We start from the raw sequence: 19,929 nt of genomic DNA on the forward strand, positions 1-19,929 counted from the left end.
TTAACGTAAAGTCCTTCCGATATTGGTGGGAAATCAAGCCAAAAAGCAAGAAAGTGTATTCTCTGAACTCTCAGTGCACGTCTCCACATTGAGAAAGAGAAGTATCAGGTAGTATTCATGCTATCGGGTTGTGTAGGTCGCTTTGTACAGGATGGCAGTGACCATGGTGATGCTGGGATGTGTTCAGGGGATTTGTTTTTAGAAGCTGGAAACTTTGCTCATGCACGCTACCACACAGGATCGAAAGAAGAAGGAAGAAATGCAAAGTGTGAGATAGACAACCATAAGACTTAAGATAGGGATTTTGTCTTTCTCAATCAATATGCTCAGCAATATTCCAGCTAGATGACTGTGGCTTGTAAATAGTCAGGACCTGACAAACAAGTGATTGATATTATGAGTACTATTTCAAAGGTACAATGTCAGGGTACAATGACATGCTATTAAGCACGTCACTAAGCCTGGCTCCCTGGTCCATTTCATCACCTCTTACAACAAGCATAGGATGCTGGAAGTATTTCAATCCCGGAATCACAAACAGCAATCAGCTGTTCAATGTTATATTGTATGATGAGAAAAGGCTAGTATACATACGTCTATAAAGTATTGTTTCATAGCTGTGAAATTCCACTTCTTGGAATATCTCTGGTTGTATGTAAGTATAGCATCCTAGAAAGAGAAAAAAACATCCCAATATTGACAAATAGGAGTGTCTGCGATAGGAAATATTAGTATCCATATATCGACTCAAAAGTATCATGATATATTGAAATATTGATTAATTACAAAATCAATTATTCTGTATGTGTTTTGATACAAATTACCTATATGAACTTGGTTGATCCATTAAAAGTTTAAAACTGAATTTTCTGCTCCTCATCATGGAAATATTAATAAATTTTAATGTTTTTATTAATTCAGTATCAACATTCATAAATTTGTATTGATCCAACATCAACATTAAAATATTACTGATACATCGGTATTGCAGTCTACCAATCTCTTTAAAAACATTTCTAAGTTCTCGCTGCCGCTAAACAAAGATCTGAGGACATCCCATTACGGGTCACGTCAGAACGACCTTTTGCTAACTTTGACAGACCACTGAAATAACTAACAAGAAGTCGACATCAGCCAATTAGAAAGCAGCTCTCTTGGGCTTTACAGCACTTGTTTCAACCTGGCTACTTCCATTTCAGACTATGCTTTAAAAATATGTTGACACAGTTCTCGATTAAAATTTTGAAAACTGAACAAACGAACATTCCGGAATGTCTAATATATGGTTGAGAATGTATGGCAGTGCTTCCCACGTACTGTACAACGCCTCCTCTGTTCAAATGTTTATCCCACGGAAGTGAGAGATATTAACGTTTTCGAGGTTGCAAGATTAGAAAACAAATTCCGACTGGTAAGCTATGCTTTTATTGGTCAGATAAAAGGTCGTTCTGATGGGATGTCCTCAGATCTTTGTTCAGTGATAGCGAGAACTAAGATCTGATTTTAATGAGATTGTGCAGTCTACAAATACATGACTTGTGATAAATAATGTGAACATCCTTGTAACAAATGTCATGTAGGTTCTTTAAGTTCGGTTAAATCGTCCATTCAATCTATTAAAGATCTTTTATTTTTTTTGCCTTGGCATTACCAAATGCTAATTTTCAAATTCAATGAGACACAATTGGTTGATAAAATCCCTGCAGTTTCCCTTGTGAATTGGTGGAACAAAGCTCATGGTTTCCACAGTTGAGAAAACATCAGTTTGTGCAATTATCAAAACTGGTTTATCTGATTGGTTTGTCGTATTTTCGCACATAACATTCATCGAAAGGGGGACAAGTCTTCTTGCAGGTTACGGAAAGGGGCGAGTGGTGACGAATGTTTACAACTACAAGATAAGAGATTATAAGCCATTGTTAAAAATTAGTTGTAGTGAAGAGTTCCTTAAACTAACAGTGTGAACATCATGCCAGCCACATTATATATACACTTCTAGCCAACAAGGACAACGTACTGCTTTTCTACAATATACAGAGCTGTTACAGCAGGCTATCCTTCAACACAAGGAGGAAAATTCTCTTGTATTCCAAATATATGCAAACCTCCAACTCAAAAGGACCACTGATTTTTCCTGATAAAGCTTCTCCAATGAGATCCCAGCGTCGACGAAGTGTTGTTTTGCTGGTCTGCAGTGAAAATATTACACAATCTCTCTAAAAATGTCATAACAATGCACATTTTAATATAGGAAAAACAATTTCAGTATTCCTGAAATATGAAAAATATTAGGCACATACCCAGATACCCAAAGCCAATATTGAGTGAGTAAGCAAGTTAGTTTTACACTGCTTTGAACAGTATTCCAATTATCACGGCTTGGAAGCTTAGGCTTTAAAAAAAAAGCCACTTTCCCAAAAACATTCTTTAAACTTTCCGTGTCGAACACGACCCCGACAGTGAAATGCTACAATACCTAAAAACAACACAATCCTTTACATGTGCACTGCTTTACTTGTGTTATGGACATGGCGGCAATAGGAGTTTGTGTGCTTGTTTTGCCATTTGCAAAAATAGTAAACGAAAACATGAATTTTGAATGAAACATCACTAGACATGATGATTTACAAATTCAATGGTATTTGTGTACCGTAAGCCGGACAATGTTTCTACGCTGGGATTAAGGTTACTTGTGTATTTGTCTCATACAATATGCCGGAAATAGCAATCAGCTGATCACACATTTTCTCCCGATCTATTAGTGATTTAGTTTAAAACATACTTAATGTCATGGCCAATATCATAACTGAAATAAATTTCATAATGTTCATTACAAGGCGAGTTCATGGTGAGTTGATGTGATTTGCCGATCAGATCATACACGATTTTGCAGGTAGTCAGCCTCTTGTATGTATGTCAACACACCCAGAACCAACATTTCCTAGTTGCAAATGATTTTCTAATATACAGACAAATGACAAAACAGTGATCATATTACGCATGTAAAGAGAGTAATTTGCTTTGGCAATTTTGTTGTTTGTTTCTTTGTTGTTTGTGGTTGTTTAACGCCGCACTCAGCAATATTCCAGCTAATGACAGCTGGCAGTAAATAATCGAGTCTGGACCAGACAATCCAGTGATTGACATCATGAACATCGATAGACACAAGTGGGATCGATGACATGCATCAACCAAGTCAGCAAGTCTGACCATCCGATCCCGTTAGTCGCCTCTTACGACAAGCATAATCGCCTTTTACTGCAAGCATGGGTTGCTGAAGACGGTCTTGATGATAATAAATAATCTTTTGCATCATATGTTATTGGCCACCACCGAGGTCTAATGGATAGAGTGTGCGCCCGGAGAACTGAAAGTCAGTTGTTTGATTCCCCGGTTGCATCATACCAAAAGAAGTTAAAAGAAGACACTTGTGGTTACCCTGCCTGGTGAGTTGCATTAAGGGGTTAAAACAAGGACAAGTCAGCTTGGAGTCAGTATACTGTGTCTGAGTGGGATATCCATTTTAAACAGATGTATGGTATTTCAGTGACCTAGCACTACAAAACCGTCAAGAGTGCATTAAACTGGACAGCGCCATTAAACCCCATTTCACATCACCTCATGTATCAGCCAAATCTCTCTGAAAATTCAGCAGTAAACCTTCCCATCACAAGTTAAAACAAGGAATTCTTTTTTTAACGAATTATCAAATAGTTGTATGTGTGACAATGAGTGGACATGGGATCAATATCTAGTTTAAATTACAGGAAATAGTTTTTGGACAAAATTTGTAACATAATTCACTTAACCATATTGGGGGATTTTGTTCCACATTTTGCGATGATTCCACCAAAATTGCAAAGGTCGGCATCACTGTAAGAGTTGTCTCACCTTGGTTTCGACTGGGTATTCATTCTGCGTTGAACAAGGCATGCGCACGTGATCCTGATCCCATTTGTCCAAGAAGCCTGCTGGATAGGGCAACGGAGGACAAGTATCTTTGTCACTGAACATGTACTGAAAAATAAGACACAAAAGTTGAAATATTCTTCAGTACCGGGTACATAAAACCTTCTCAGCAGTCCTTTTATTTTCCCTGACATGTCAAACACACTGGCCTTGATTTGCCCAAGGCTGGACACACTATAGTGTGGTTTGTAATTGAAAGTGTTCACATTGAACAGAAAACTATGGTCTTACCTATGCCACATGTGGCATATGCTAAGAGTACATATTGAGCATGTATTAGAACATAGGTTTGAATACTGTAAATCTGTTAAATTTAGCGCCATGTTGGTTAACAATAACGTTAACTGTGGCTGGAAAGTTTTGCGACACCCTGTTGATGAAAATTACCTAAGATCAAAGCTACTTGTTGCTTTAAGTGTTTAAGAGGTCGCTTTCTGCCTTAGGTACTCGTATCTATTGTGAGTTTTAGTATTCTGTTTTTGTATTGACAAAAAAGTTCTACTTTCGTATATAGATATGATTTCATTTTTTTTTATCTTTGGCTGCTCTGTTCGAATATGTTCGAATAGCTGTCCATCTCTCAGAAATACAGCTAGTTTGACCTTCTCTATTGCATCTCTTGGCTTCAGGTGAGGTGAGGTGAAATTGGATTTAAGGTCGCATAACTGACTATCCCACACAGTACACTGACCCCAAGCCGACCAGTCCTTGTTTTAGCCCCTTAATGCCGAATGCCAGACAGGGTAACAACAAGTACCATTCTTTTAGCTTCTTTTGGTATGACGTGGCCGGGAGTGAACCCCGGACCTCCCACTCTCAAGGCGGAAGCTCTACCACTAGACCACTGAGGCAGTCTCAGCTTTAGGAGATCTATGACAGATAGCGGACCTAACTGCAATTCTTGTTTGAATTGTAACTCAGTGTCTGTAAGATATTTTAAAACTAAAGCTGTAAGTGTTATAGTTGAGAAGGAATTGTTTGAGTAGCATGTGTATCTAACAGTATAGACTGACTGGTGCATGTCTGGACTACTCAGTGTTAGGCAACTTAACAAGATGTGGCAGGTTCTTGAACTTTCCTGATTAGGCTATGGACACTGAGTGACACAGGATGTGAAGGATTATATATTCAATCTGACTGGATTAAAAATGTGGGGAAGGGAATAAAAGAAACATGCTGCACTCCGTATTTGGTGTTTTGGTCTTAAACAACTGTGTCATGAAGCTATTGCCAGTGTGTGCTGCTCAATTTTTTTGCAGTACTTTCCTGCTCGTAAAACTTTCCAGATTTACAGTACATCACGTTCCTTTTCGTCCATATGCAGCGTTCTGTATATAACCTCATCTGGACAAGACAATCTTGTGATTGATATTATGAGCAATGCTGCAGGTGGTCAAGGTATGAGGACACACCAGCAACCAAGCCTGACCTCCCAATCCCTTATGTCGCCTCTTATGACCATAATAGGCTGCTGGTGATCACAGATCTAAACTCTCCACAGAGCCAATCTTCAGAAGGGCAGTGTTTCCAGACTATCGTGATAAACATGGTTTCCCATGTACAGGTTCTGCATTTAAGAAACATGCTTCAAAAATGTCATTTGGCAACTTACTGGCAGTTTGATAAGCACTGTATGGTCCTTCTTGCTGAGGGGTTTCACCAATCCTAAGCAGTTGGGAGTTGTCTTCAGGTCTTTCAGCTTAATGCCCTGTGTACAAATTAGAGGTGAAATGATACAACAAGGTCATGATACATTGGTCACAAGGCAAGTGAACAAATGAGTTTGCATTCCGAGGAAAAGCTCTTAATATTTGTTCCACTTTTCAATTTTTATGGTTGGCAAAATCAATAAACTAACTTATTAATAAGTTTTGAATAGTCATATTAGTGAATTGGGTTTCACACAGTTTGAACAGTATTCCAGTTATGTCACGGTATGTCAGCTTACTGCGAGAGGAAAACCCGAAGTGATGGAGGTCTCAGACGTTTCCCACTTTGGTGAGACCCACAAGCATGGGTATGGTGCTGACAACCTATGACATCATATGAATGAATTGTCGAAAGATGTAAAGAAGATGTCATTCATTGTTCATGACATCACCGACAATTCTATGTGACATATTTGCAACCGTATGCTGAGTGAATATCTCCATCTCAAATTAAGAAATCTATGTATTTCTATGTTTTCTCCATCAAGCTGTTGTGACAAGTAGGTTTGTTTGATTGTTGTTTAACGCTGCTCTCAGCAAGATTCCAGCTACATGATGGCGATCTGTAATAATCAAGTCTGGACCAGACAATCCAGTGATTGACATCATGATCATCATCTTCACAACTGGGATATGATGACATACATCAACCAAGTCAGTGAGTCTGACCACCCAGATCCCATTAGCCACCTCTTATGACAATCATGGGTTGCAATTCTAGCCTGGATCTTTATGGCAAGACAAGTAGGTACTCACCCTCCAGCTGCTTTCTCGCTGCAGCATGCTGGGTTTCTTGTTTGGGATATCAATCTGATTCACTTCATCCAGGGAGTCATCAGATGCTTCTGTCTTCTGTGAGCTGAAAGTCCAAGTGTATACCGCCATTTACCCACCAAACTGCCCAGATGATCAGCTCTATAGCCCATCAGAAACAGTGACCAAAACCAGTTATGAACAGATTTTATGAATTAATGAGTAAATGCTGTTTTACACCAAAGTTAGCCATTTTCTAGCCACATCATGGCAGCCTTCATATAATTGACTCAAGGCCAATTCCCAACAAACCTTTTCCACCAGAAACATGGCTCGTGAATTATTTTGACTTTACAATTTCCGGTGAAAGCAACATCTATCAATATTCATCTTTGATGCCTAATGATAGCTAATACAGTACAATTACTCTATAACTAATAATAATATACTTTTCCATTATCCCTAAAATTACATATGTAATCTAAATGCTGCTGAAGGGAATCCAGTCAAAAACGATTCTAACTTCTCTTGAATGTCTGTGCACGTCTCCACTATGTGGCAATGAGAAAGAGAATGATTTGGTAGGGGTAGGTATGTGAGCATGTGGTAGGTCACAGTGCACGGGATTTCAGTGCAGGACCCTATCATTTAGGTGGTGACCATGGGTGTTTGGGTGATTTGTTTTTTAGAAGCTGGAAACTTTAATCAAGCATGTTTCCATATAAGGATTGAAAGAAGAATTGCAAAGTGTGAGCTTAGAAAATGTCTAAAGCTGTATGGTGCGTGGTTATGCATGCATTGCAGAGTACAAGAAGCAGACATACTCTCCTGGTTCTTCAGGGGTCATCTCGTACTGCATGGTTGATGCTTCCTCGTCAGGCTTCTCCTTTAGGGGATCCACCGAACTCCCAGCCGTTTCAGAAATTCCTTCACCAGCTTTCTTTTCTGTGGGTTTGATTTCTAAACACACAACATAGTCATATTAACCCCCGCCTTGGATGTGATGAGTGAATCAGTTTGGCTTGATGCCGTTTCAAACAGTATTTAAGTTCTATTACGGCATTCAAATGGGACACAACTTAACCTTTAGCCTGCTGAATTATTTTCACACTTCTTACCCCTGCCTGCTGGATTAATTTTAGCATTAGGCGCTCTAAAGAGGGTGGGTGATTTCAGACAGTCGGTGCCTCATTAAACAAGGGCCAATTGAAGAAATATTTTGCACATTTATTCCTGATAGAAAACTACACAATACTTTATAAAAATATCCCGGTGTTTTCAATCATACCAAGGTTAAGACCAAAGCGAACACAAAATTTGTAAATTTTCTTGAACTTACCTGAATTGCGTTATTAAAGGTGGTTTGCATTTCATGCTAGGAACCTTTTAATATTATAACATTTGTGCAAATTGATTTCAATAATCATACCTCCGATATCTTAATTTTAATTGAGTAAAAATTCTTTTTTTTTTATCAGCATATAACAGCGCGATGGTAAATTATGAACCATTTTTATGATCGAATAGGAAAAATGATAAAGAAAATATCGAACTGCATGCCGCTCAGCGTGAAGTGCCAAAAGTCAACAATGGCATTTTCTGGTAGTTGTGTGCCGACAAGTTTGGCCAAAACTTTTTTAACTCACGATATTTTCTTTTTGAGGTAAATAAATTACTGACAGTTTTGATATTGGGCAAGCTGAGCATTTATGCATGTCATACGTAATTTAAATTTTACGCAAAGCCTTCTTGGTAAATAGATATGGCGAGTTTTATATTGGGGTGTCGTTATACTATTCGCCTGTCGAATGGGTTCGACATCAGATGCACGGGAAGTGACACCTCTGTTGAATTGGTTCGACTTTAGCATGCAGAGCTTTAAACAAGAACGCCACCTGGTCCCCACCCTAGCTAGAAGCAGATAGAGCATCAGCAAACTTGAAACTTTCAAACTTTCTTAAATGTTTTCCTTGTAAATGTTGAAACAGTGATGACTACAAGGCACCATATTGGTGTCAATAAGCAATTATTTGCTGCAAATCAGTTTATTTTATATCAAGTGTACATATTTGAGGCATTAAGCTGCAACTATACATCTAAAATGTTCTAACTTAAGGTTGGTTTCACAAAAATGAATGAATGAATGATGATGATGATGATGATGATGATGATGATGATGATGGTGATGGTGATGATAAATGTAAACATATAACTTTGAACAACAAATTAACTTGAGTACCTTTATCTTGTTTTGGTTCTGTGCCTTCCTTATTGTCAAAGTACTTCGAAGTTTGAGGCTTCTTGTCATCACTATACAAGAAACAAAAAGTTCATACATATATACAAACAAAACAATTTGTGAATCTTGAGGGCACATGGCGTGTTTGCCATCCAAAAGTCACCTGAGTAAAAGGTGAAACTTTCGACTGCATTGTGATTACAGAGTGAGCAGACATTTGTCGCTTCATAGATGCCTCTGAACAACATGAGATCCTAGTAGCTACTTCAACACTAGGCTACTGGTGTTCCTACATTCCTTATTGGGCGCAAATATTTTTTACAAATAAATTGACTTTTAAATAGGGAGTAAGTGAATGTACATGAACTCCTTGCTCTAACCATTCATATCCATAGGCCTTAACACTATTGTCTATGAGTTGATTAATCATGTCTGTGGTAACGCCAGGGTCAGTTTTTCAGCCTGGGCCTGGAGTTGGTTTTAGTGTTGTTTAACACCACACTCAGCAATATTCCTGCTGTTTGATGGCAGTCTGTAAGGAATCAGGTCTAGACCAGACAATCCATTGATTGAAATGAGCATTGATCTACACATTTGGGATGCCATAACATGCATTTATCAGGTCAGGGAGTCAGGCCACCCCATCCCGTCAGTCACCTCATACAACAAGCATGGATTCCTGGAGACCTATTCTGTAATGGATCTTCTTGGCAGGGACCTGTGGTAGTGGTAGCTGAAGTGGTCATATTCAGATCTAACTGCTCATACCTTTCCCCAGGAGAAGCTGCCGAATTTGCCGCTCTCTTCTCTGCAGCATCGGCAGCCTTCTTCCTCTTCTCTTCTTGTTCGTGGTTATCCCGATCTGGTAGAATATGGGAAATATGTGATTTCATTTTTCAATATATAAAAATGATTTAGTGTATAGTCACAAGCAACTATCCAGCCCCTGTCCACCCCTCCAAGAATATCAAATGGCCAGACCTTAAGCCTGACCTTGTATTTATATACATCTTTGACCAATTCCATGACGTGAATGATTTAATACAAAATGGACCAGAGAACATGAATTACAAATACACTATTAACTCAGTGACCATGACTTTTGGGGCTTATGGGAATGCCAGTCTGCGATTTTAGCCACTAGTTTTGTAGCCCAGGTCGAGTAAAATTCTGTTCAGTCTAGTAAGCTCAGCTAATGAAAGTCCATATGATAAATTGAAATGTTCAAACAAATGATGCTAAGGCCAAGTTTAAGGCTTGGAAAGTCTTTGGTACAGACTGTAAAACATTATTAATTATATATCATTTACTGCTAATCCTACTAATAATATACAAATAATTACTTTGGAAGAGGTCAAAATGTGAAAACAATGATCCGAGGACCTGACCCCTGAGGTGGTGTGACCAGGCTGAGGATGCATGTCCGGTCAGACCGCCGAAGGGATCGGGTCCGAGGGTACTTGTTTTTGCAAAACGTAATCAATCACTTTGTTATACAGAAATTCATTTTAAGTTTATGAATCCTTTAAACCATCCTGTTTCATTACAGTAATTTAGCTGCAAATTGTGAAATGTTAGTACCAGACGCCATGTTTCAATATTTATCAAGTGACAGGTAAATACTGATTATGTGAGGAGTCAATATTTGAGGTCAGTGTCAGTCACATATTTGGGGGTCAACATTCAAATGTAATCTTTCGTCACGTGGTATGGATTAACCAATAGAATTGCAAGATTCTTATTAGAGGTATAACAAGAATAAATATTTACCCATTTTCCTTTTCTTTGGTGAACTTGGTGTCAGCTTAAACTGCAACGTAGATTGTCGAAGTTTCCTATGGGATGATTCACTCATTGTCAACAAATGGCATCCTGTAGAATGATGTGACAAAAATCTCACAATTTGGTTACATACTAGTATTTAAAACACAGTATCCAAAACAATTCATCTTAAACACTGACCAAAATGTAATAACAATTCAACCTGTATAAACATAAGGTGACTAGACTGTGATTGATTAGGAAGTTTGGTATCAATAAATCAATTCAAAATTATTATACACTGATTTACAGAGCTCCAGATAACTTTTTGAGCAATTGAGTTTTTAATGTAGGGTTTCTATTTTAATTGGGTTATTACATTTTTCATTGGGTAACCAATATTTTTTCACTCATCTATTCATCACTCAATTGCGTTTTCCCAAAATTAGTGAACATTTTAAGATTTAAAAAAATATATGAAATATCAATATATACATGATAGACTTGACTCGGAAAGTAAATTAGCTGGTAATTGTGTCTTGGAAATTAGCTCCTTTGTACGCATGCTGAAAAAGCTTCATTGGGTATTAACACATGCTGTTTTTATACATTTGAGTTTTGAATTTGATGCATTCATTTCTTTACGCAAGTTAATTGAAAGTAATTGGGTCTTGAATATTTTGGGAGGGTATTTTACGCAAATACATAGCATATCTGTAGCCCTGATATATCAATTAATAACAAAAGTTAGTTTTTCTGTATTTGTACAGGTAATGAATACCTTCTGGACCTGCAATTTATCAAATTAACATGCATAATGCTAAGTATGAATGAGGGTGATCCATTTAATGTTCAAAATAACCTTCTTATTGTGCCATCAACCATGGCAATCTCAGCAAATGTAAACATTTGTGTGTTCAATTTAGTGTAGATATTCATCCATTTACTATCAATATTCATAAATTTGTATCGATACAATACAGACATTAAAAATGTATTGATACATGAACATTGCGATATACAATGACATCCCTACAAGAATGGGGAACAGTACTAAGTGAAAAGCAAAATAGTCCTTCCCATTTGAAATTGAATCGCGAAAATATCGCGATGATTAATTCGTGAAGACAGTAACAAGTTTTGATCATGTGGTTACAATCCAACTGAGGACCTGCAGTAATGTGACTGTGAGCGGCTATATTTAGCAGAGTGTCCATCGTACGTACATTACCAACACAAACTGAAACCATTGTAAACATGTGATCAAAACTCATAATGATGTTTATCGCTAGCATAATGGATATTTCTTGAAAAGGGAACTTTGCAATTTTGGACTTTACAGTAAGTAATATTCCTCAGTGCCCGAAAGGAATGTTTTCACTTTATCAGGCTATCTTGATTAATTAATCATTGCAATATTTCGTGATTCTATTTCAAGTGGCGAGGACAAAAAAGTCTAGTGCTAAATTACATTGGTTACTGCAAACTTTGTTTTGTGATAGATAATTCTAGCATGTGCACTGAGACTGATGTGGCAATAAACTGAAGAAGTAAAAAATACAAATACAGGGGTGCAAATTGGGACTAGCTCCATTGATGACCAAGAGTCAGTTCATCTAGTCTTTAAGGTATCCTGGGAGATTGTATATTTTCAGGCATTATAGGGGGTGCTCCTTTAATGTTAACAATATTCTGGCTAGCATATATGATTCAGGTTAAGTTGTATCCTTAAAATGTGTCATTTTGAGGAGCAAAAGGCAGTATTTTGTTATTTATAGTAGTCATAGTTGATAAAGGGAGCATGTCTGGTGCTTTTTATTGTTTGTTTCTCTTTTAATGCTACACTCAGCAATATTCAAGCATTGTGATAACTGCCTGTAAAAATCAAGTCTGGAGCAGACAATTCAGTGATGGATATTATGAGCAATAAAGCATGCCATCAGGTTATGATGACACACTAGCAAGTCATAAAGCCTGACCACCCGATCCATTATGTTATCTCTTTTGACCAGCTAATTCTAAACAAGAAACTCACATGATTCATATATTTACCCACAAGTTGATTTAAGCAAAACATTTGGAAATCAGGATCTCACTTATTAATAATGAAATGAAGTAAAACAAGCCATTTGAAAGCCAACAGTGATGTAGTGTGGTTGCAAGAATTGTGTACATCTCGGACGAGGAAGTAATAACCATGTTGATGAATTCAGTTTGGCCAGTTCACCCTCAATCACTCTCTTCCATCACTTCTTATTAGGGGCAAAGGGGAGTGGGGACGTGTGTGTGACAAATTTGTTCTCAGGTTTAACACACACACTATATAATAATATATAATAATATCAATCACATACACTTGACATGCTGAATGTCCTAGTGTTGTGGGTCAAAAGAATTGCCTGGCTCCTGCTTTCAAGGAAAATAAGTGTGTGTCTTAAATTGGTGACTGAATATAGATGCTATCCCAGCCGCTCCCCAGAATATACTATATTACATGGTTGGTCCGTTCTTCTAGCTTCTATATTTCTAAACTTTTAAAGAAACCATGCATTTCAGCTAATAATAAACAAAGCACTGTCAAACACAATCAGCCTTGATCATATGAACGTATCATACCGATTTAGCAGTGCTAGATGATTCGTTAGTAGCCTAAATAGATGCTATATTTCTAGCTATTGGTTCTGGTGACTGACACTATCACTGATAGTATGATATATATATTATATACGCCATCATCTGCACTGGCCACCCATACACTGAATACCAAACAATGTAAACTTACAATGCAAGTTGTCATAAATGGCCAAGAATCTAACTTCATAGCATGTATAATCATAAATGATGACGAAGCTAAATGCGATATCATATGTCTTTCGCCTTGACTTGAAATTGAAACAAGACGATTCTTGCGTACTCTTGTTTAATCGATGTGTAAATTCTCGGAAAACCTCGCAGGTGCCCCCAAAGCAATGTAAACAATGTGATCATCGTAACCACTTGACTCACTTTTCAAACTGAACAGCACACGCCTATGATGCCAAAATGCAACTCGAAGCAATAAATGAATGATTGTAGCAGTAACTGGGAACTGTTACTTTCTGTTTAGAGCATATTTTCACTATTTGAAGATCTCGCGTGTGACTTCCGTCGATAACTCTCTACTTCCGGTCTTTTCCTAGCGGCCATTAAGACCTCAAAATGGTACATGTGATGTGCTCTTGAACATCCAAATAAATCTCTTTCTTTAGGGATAATCCATCTTATTTAGAACACCCACTACATAGTTTATCAACTTTACGCAATATATGCGATGTTTTGTTTTGTTAAATGATTTTATAACCGTTGAATTTACCGTCTCAAATATGTCAACATCGGTAGTGGGAACTTCGCAATGTGTTATTGCAGAAGCAGATGAACTGACATCTCTAACTTATTTAGTATATTTTGGATATAAGGAGCTTGTGATCTTCATTATGTGGTTTATTAGGGCGTGTGTTAGTTTCCGCAAACCAGCTAAAATAGCGTAATGTCATGGGGGCTTTTAGTATGTAAACTAACCCGTTAAAATAAGCGAAAAGGCACCAGGGTATCGTTATCTAGTCATGAAATATTATTTCACATTTAAAACAAATTTATCACCCGAAATTTGCCCACAACCTTAGATTTTAAAGTTATTTCCTAGATATTTTTGTTATATTTATTATAATAACAGTAAGCTTATTGGAATGGAAGTAGTAGGCCTATATTAAGGTACAACACCATTTCTTTATGACATTTTGTTTGGTATTTTCATACCTTTGTTGATACAGATTGCCATGACAACATTGTAGGAAGATGTAGTCATTTTCCATGATATTAACTGACTCTCCATGAAAATTAATGCACTCTGATACATTTTTTGATAATTTGACAAGAGCAATGATTACTTCATGCTTCTCTTGCTCAGACTTCCAGCTCAATTAGGTTTGTCCTGTAGGTCTGTGGGTGTGAATTTGGTTTGCCATGATTATATTTCTTGATTTGTCAACACCGTTCTCCTGGGTGTCACCAAATGGTTAACATGTAAGATCCGCATCAGGTTTGGCTTTCCTCTTTATACATCAAGCTGACATTCTGTGATATAACTGAAATACTTCAATGCAGCATTGAACTTGCTTACACTCGCTGGCAAAGGGAATTGTCTGTATGACCTTCGTATTCTTGTTGTTCAGCATTTGTATATTGTTATTTTTTGCAGAGCGAAGGTGCGGCCACTATCAGAACGCGGAAGTTCATGACCAACCGCCTGCTAAGCAGGAAGCAGATGGTATGAATTGTTCATATTAGAAGTTGTATTAATAGTTCTTGGATCATTTAAAGCCACTGCTCTTATGAAAGGTGATACACTTTTATAATTCATACTGACTATCCTGTGTTCGAAATGATGCATGATTGTCAAGGGATCCTTGTCATAGTTCATAACACAAGTGCTAAAACTTAAAGATTTAGGGAATTGTTTCATCAGCTTATGCTTTGCTGCATTAAGCATTTAGAGGATTTGTTTGCTCTGCTAGCACACGTACAGGTTTGCTACATTAGATGAACAATTACACCATGTCTTTGAAGCTAGCATTGCTGTTGCTTGTAAGATGTTCTAATTTGAAATATCTATCTGTTCTAGGTTGTGGATGTAATCCATCCAGGCAGGGCCACAGTTCCAAAAACTGAGATTCGTGAGAAGTTGGCCCGCATGTACAAGACAACCCCAGATGTCATTTTCTGCTTCAGTTTCACTACTCACTTTGGAGGTGGGAAAACCTCAGGATTTGCCCTGATCTATGACACCCTAGATTATGCCAAGAAATTTGAGCCCAAATTCAGATTAGCAAGAGTAAGTAAATGTTTGTTTCTTTCTGATCAAAGGTTTGATGAATCGTGAATTGTAATTACTTCAGGTTTCACAGACAAGTGAAGATCCAGGGTAGAATAGGTATTCAGCAACCCATGCTTGCTGTAAAAGGTGACTATGCTTGTCGTAAGAGGCGACTGACAGGAACTCATGGTCAGGCTCCTACCTTGATGCATTCCATAGTATCCCAATTTCGTGGATCGATGCTCATGATGTCAATAACCCCGATTGTCTGGTCCAGACTCAATAATTTACAGACCACCGTCATATAGCTGGAATATTGCTGAGTGAGGCGTTAAACAGTATGCAAAACAAAACAAAAAAACAATTCACTTATTGTTAAAACTGAATATCAACCATGAGGCATGGGTGGCCCAGTCGTCTACGGTGCCGCATTGTGCTGTGCATCCCTTGGACAAGCCAGAAACCTATTCTTGTGGGTTTGAATCCTGGTAACCCCAGTTAGGTTTCTGATTTTATCAGTACCATTCCAGTGTTCATGGGTTTCATCCAGGAATGTTTGGGGCTTTCCTCCCACATGAAGCCGTCATGCCATGATATAACTGGAATATTGTTCAAACTCACTCGTGCTTTGCAATCATGGGCATTTATTTCATGTTGCTCATGGTTATATGATCTGGCTGATAATTGGTCATACCCCAACAATACATGCAATAAGGAGCTTTGATTTCCTATCATTCATTAGTTTGCAGAGCCCAGACTTAACTGACTGTTGGAAATAACTTGAATATTGCCAATATGTTCTCACTCACTTTATGCCAAATCTTTTCTTAGCTAAGTGTCATGGTATTGACAATTGATTTGAAATGACACCAGTTATGCTTCTGTGTGATAATAAGTAATGAAAACACCTGTGCATTTGTTTGTAAGTTCCTATCTAAAATGTTCATCGATGTTTTACAATCTTGTGGTTACAGCATGGCCTGGTTGAGGTGAAGAGGACAGGGAGAAAACAGAGGAAGGAGAGGAAGAACAGACAGAAGAAAGTGCGAGGAACAGCAAAGGCCAAGATAGGATCAGACAAGAAGAAGGTAACATCTCACTACATAATCCTGTATAATGGGATTTCGGGGTTTGGGGTGTGGGGGTTGACGCTCGTTTATTCAACAGCTGGTCTCCCATTAGCCTCATGGAAAACAAAGAATACCGGAATTTGCAACTAGTTGTTTGACATTCGAGAGTTTACACATAGGGTCAATTACTTATGGTAGGAAGGTGACTTTTTCAAATGAATAATTCAAAGTATAAGAAAGTTTTATTGGCCCAAAGAATTTATATAACATCAGGGCATTGTTTTTCGTGTGTCTGTCTAATATTCCCTCTGTTATAGCATATTATTAATATTTTGATCCTGTCTGCAAGAGCTCTGTTGGATCAGTTAATAACATGTATAAGAGAGCAGGACACAATTGCCTATTGACAAGTAGGATCAGTTCATGATTATTGTCCATGTATGGATTGTCACTGTCCGTTATAGTTGTATGTATCTATTTTACTTTGCAGAAGTAAACATGGTGCACACTCCAGGTACAAAGTTTGATTGTTTAAGCCCTTGTGATATATAATGCTTGTCTAGATGTGATGTGGAATGCACTAATGCTTGCTGTTAATATGCATATCTAGTTCCTTCACAACTTCACTAATATGCACTAACATGTTGACTTAATAAAGTTAGACACTAGTCCACCATTCTGAGATCAGTGAAAGTCTGCAAGGCTTGTTTTCTTGCAAGATCCACTTATTTAACTCTATTAACCACTAGTCCAAAGTGAGGTATGGACTAGTTGAATTATGCTCATAGTTTCTATCCCAGCTTAATAGGTTTTGTACAATCCAAAGTACCTCACTCCTACTGTTCAGCCTGCTTAATATGTGCACACCTGTTTGATAACAAGTGATGTTAGGTATGACTTGTTTGGAATGCTTTGAACATGTTCATTGTATTGGTAGTTTTATATAGTGTTCGAAACTTGTGGATCAGAGGGGGTTCTTCGGGTTTGCTTCTATAGTATTTGAATGTAGACGCTCCCTAATTCTTGTGCTTTTAACATCAGGGTTAAAACAAGTACCCCTTGACTTACATGCTAAATTTCAAAAACTGCCAACCAATTATTTGTAAGTATATAACAAATAAGTGTGAATTGTTTTTTTGGCATGTTAATTGACTAGCATGTTAAATGGCATGTTCAAATTTTATGTCTGTGTAGCTTTATTTTACTTCAAATCATCATTTAATACTATATCCACTACTCGAGTGTATCTTTAATACTAGAACCAGTGTGCAAGATGGTGTATCAATAAAACCAGATCCACTATTCAAGTATGTGTATCGTCAATACAGATAAATATTTAAGGGGTGTATCTTTAACACCAGATACAATATTCAAGGCAATTTATCTCTGGAATGAGTCACTCACTGGTCAAAAGGTCACCTTAGCAGAGTGGAATCCAATCCTGCAGTTACTATTTGTTTAAGTTGATGTAGCAGCTTATTGCAGATTACATTGTAATCCCGTTCGTGTTAAGTTTTTGATGTTATTTATTTTAGTGTTGTAAATTTCTACCACCAGTTGCCTTTTCTTCTTTCCGCCACCATCATCAACTTCTTTATCTGACACCTCTGAAACTGCAGTGACTTTCTAGTGATTTTCCCTATCTTTCTTTTATTAAACTTGTCCAGAGGACAAGTGGAAACCTTATTCCACTAGGACTTGTAGGTAGTCCTGCTTGAACAAGATAAACATGTTTACTATGCAGTATTTAATTTTTATTCAGTTATCAGTTATCACCTATGCTTATAATAAGACTTCAGAGTTCGGTGACTTGGTTTATTACATGTTATCGTATCCTATTGCTCATGGATCGATGCTCTTCTCAAAAACAGACAACTGTCATATAGCTGGAATATTGCTGAGAGCAGTGTTACACAACAAATGTGCACACACGCATATTGATACAAAATATGAATTATGGGGGGAAATCAAAATAGATCAGTTTATGAAGAATGATGTGTAGTTTCCTTGCTATATTTTGATGTAGATGCTCCATCAATGACAGCTCTTAAGTTTACCATGATAATCTAATTCAATGTAAATTGATATGCAGTGAGCATGGTGAGTACGGGTATGTTACCCTGTGGGAGTTCAGTGTTAGAAAAGGTGCCTGGCAACTTCTGCTAGATGGTTCGGGTCATCAGACTTGGTTAAATTGTTGAGTATGATCATACCCTGACCTGATTGACCTAATGTCAGTCACTGGTTTGTGTTGTCCAGGTTTGTTTTTTTACATGCTGCGCTCATGTTGCTGGAACATTGCTGAGTGCAACATTAAACAACATAAACATGGCTTATGCATGATCAATTACAGGATGGTATCCCCCAGGTCCTATGTCATGAACCACCACCAGGATCTGTCAATGAAAACTGGAACAAAACTGCTTTTTTGTGGCTATATTTTGATGTATTCCCAGCGGAACAGCAATACAGTACACTGATGCCTAGGTGTAGGATTGGTGTATAGCTTGATACTGTGGATTCTAACAAATGGTTTTTCTTGTGTTTCAGTGATCAAGTAAGAAGACCTGTCCTGATATGTACAGTGATATATGTGTCTGGGATTAAAAAAAATAAGAAAAATCTGATGCAGTAATGTTGTTTGTCATATTTTGTGTAATTGACACCCATTGTTTTGAAGTTTATGAAAATGCTGACTCATTAGCCATAGATGAATTGTATTTGTCTAACAGGGAATGGCAGCATGTAGATGACAAGTCGAAATATTGATAGCTCACATCGATACCATGCTTGACTATTTGTGTTTTCGGCAAATATTAGCAGTGAAGAACATATTACATTGTAAAACAAATATGTGTGTGTGTGTGTGTGTGTATGTATGCTGCAATCTGACTGGTGGAAAGACATGAGTAAAAGGGATTCGAAGCCCAAAAGTAACTGGGCCTGAATACATTCTTTTATAAATGTCGGTTTCTATTTCATTTCAATCCGCCTCCTCTGTGGTTTAGCAGTAGAGTGTCTGCACCGAGAGCCCTGAAAGGTCCAGGGTTTCGATACCAAAGACGTTAAAAGAAGGTTCTTGTTCTTACCCTGTCTGGCGCTGGTCGTTAAGGGGCGAAGACAGACTGGTCGGTTTGGTTTGGACTTGGTTTGTTGTTTTATGCAGCACTCAGCAATATCCCAGCTATATGGCGGTCTGTAAATAATCGAGTCTGGACCAGACAATCCATTGATCGACATCAGGAACATCGATCCACACAATTGGGATCGATGACATGCATCAACCAAGTCAGCGAGCCTGAGCCCGACCACACGATCCCGATAGTCGCCTTTTTTCGACAAGCATGGTCACCTTTTACAGCAAGCATTGGGTTGCTGAAGACTTAATCTACCCCGGATCGTCACAGGTCTCAGTATACTGTTTCTGAGTGGGGCATTCATGTTAAACTGCTGCTTCAGTTAAACTGGGCTAGCACTATAAAGCGGCATCAGTCTCGGCTAGTACAAGCAGCCGCACACACACACACAGGTACATGCATGTTGCAATAATCGTGGACACGACGCTAAACCCCATTT

The 19,929-nt window shown here is 37.9% G+C and overlaps 2 protein-coding genes across 3 annotated transcripts in view; one reads left to right on the forward strand and one right to left on the reverse strand.

The window, feature by feature from the left end:
• Positions 1-13,560, reverse strand: part of LOC139467968 (poly(ADP-ribose) glycohydrolase-like) — a 29,253-nt gene extending 15,693 nt beyond the window's left edge. The window contains exons 1-10 of the mRNA XM_071249585.1: positions 13,438-13,560; positions 10,441-10,542; positions 9,439-9,532; positions 8,671-8,741; positions 7,256-7,391; positions 6,435-6,537; positions 5,582-5,677; positions 3,892-4,017; positions 2,106-2,189; positions 595-669 (exon numbers count right to left, since the gene is read on the reverse strand). Coding sequence (XP_071105686.1) covers positions 595-669; positions 2,106-2,189; positions 3,892-4,017; positions 5,582-5,677; positions 6,435-6,537; positions 7,256-7,391; positions 8,671-8,741; positions 9,439-9,532; positions 10,441-10,525 — 870 coding nt within the window. The 5' untranslated portion in view covers positions 10,526-10,542; positions 13,438-13,560. The remainder of the gene's footprint in view (positions 1-594; positions 670-2,105; positions 2,190-3,891; positions 4,018-5,581; positions 5,678-6,434; positions 6,538-7,255; positions 7,392-8,670; positions 8,742-9,438; positions 9,533-10,440; positions 10,543-13,437) is intronic.
• A 28-nt stretch (positions 13,561-13,588) lies between these two features.
• On the forward strand, positions 13,589-18,980 carry LOC139467969 (small ribosomal subunit protein eS24-like). Of its 2 annotated transcripts, XM_071249586.1 has the most exons (6): positions 13,589-13,632; positions 14,669-14,737; positions 15,092-15,301; positions 16,258-16,371; positions 16,844-16,867; positions 18,904-18,980. In XM_071249586.1, exons 1-5 carry the CDS (start codon positions 13,630-13,632, stop codon positions 16,847-16,849), a joined length of 402 nt encoding a protein of 133 aa, XP_071105687.1. In that variant the 5' UTR covers positions 13,589-13,629; the 3' UTR covers positions 16,850-16,867; positions 18,904-18,980. The 2 variants fall into 2 exon arrangements, with proteins under 2 accessions (XP_071105687.1, XP_071105688.1); XM_071249587.1 differs by lacking the exon at positions 16,844-16,867.
• Positions 18,981-19,929: the final 949 nt, after the last annotated feature.

Source organism: Haliotis cracherodii, unplaced genomic scaffold (assembly GCF_022045235.1).
Source record: "Haliotis cracherodii isolate W230 unplaced genomic scaffold, xgHalCrac1.p SCAF_2, whole genome shotgun sequence".
Taxonomy (NCBI): domain Eukaryota; kingdom Metazoa; phylum Mollusca; class Gastropoda; order Lepetellida; family Haliotidae; genus Haliotis; species Haliotis cracherodii.

Excerpts from the sequence above, each read along its gene's own strand:
- LOC139467969 (XM_071249586.1), top strand. Across the intron at positions 14,738-15,091 it reads TGCTAAGCAGGAAGCAGATG|GTTGTGGATGTAATCCATCC; the intron begins GTATGAATTGTT and ends TATCTGTTCTAG. Across the intron at positions 15,302-16,257 it reads CCAAATTCAGATTAGCAAGA|CATGGCCTGGTTGAGGTGAA; the intron begins GTAAGTAAATGT and ends TTGTGGTTACAG.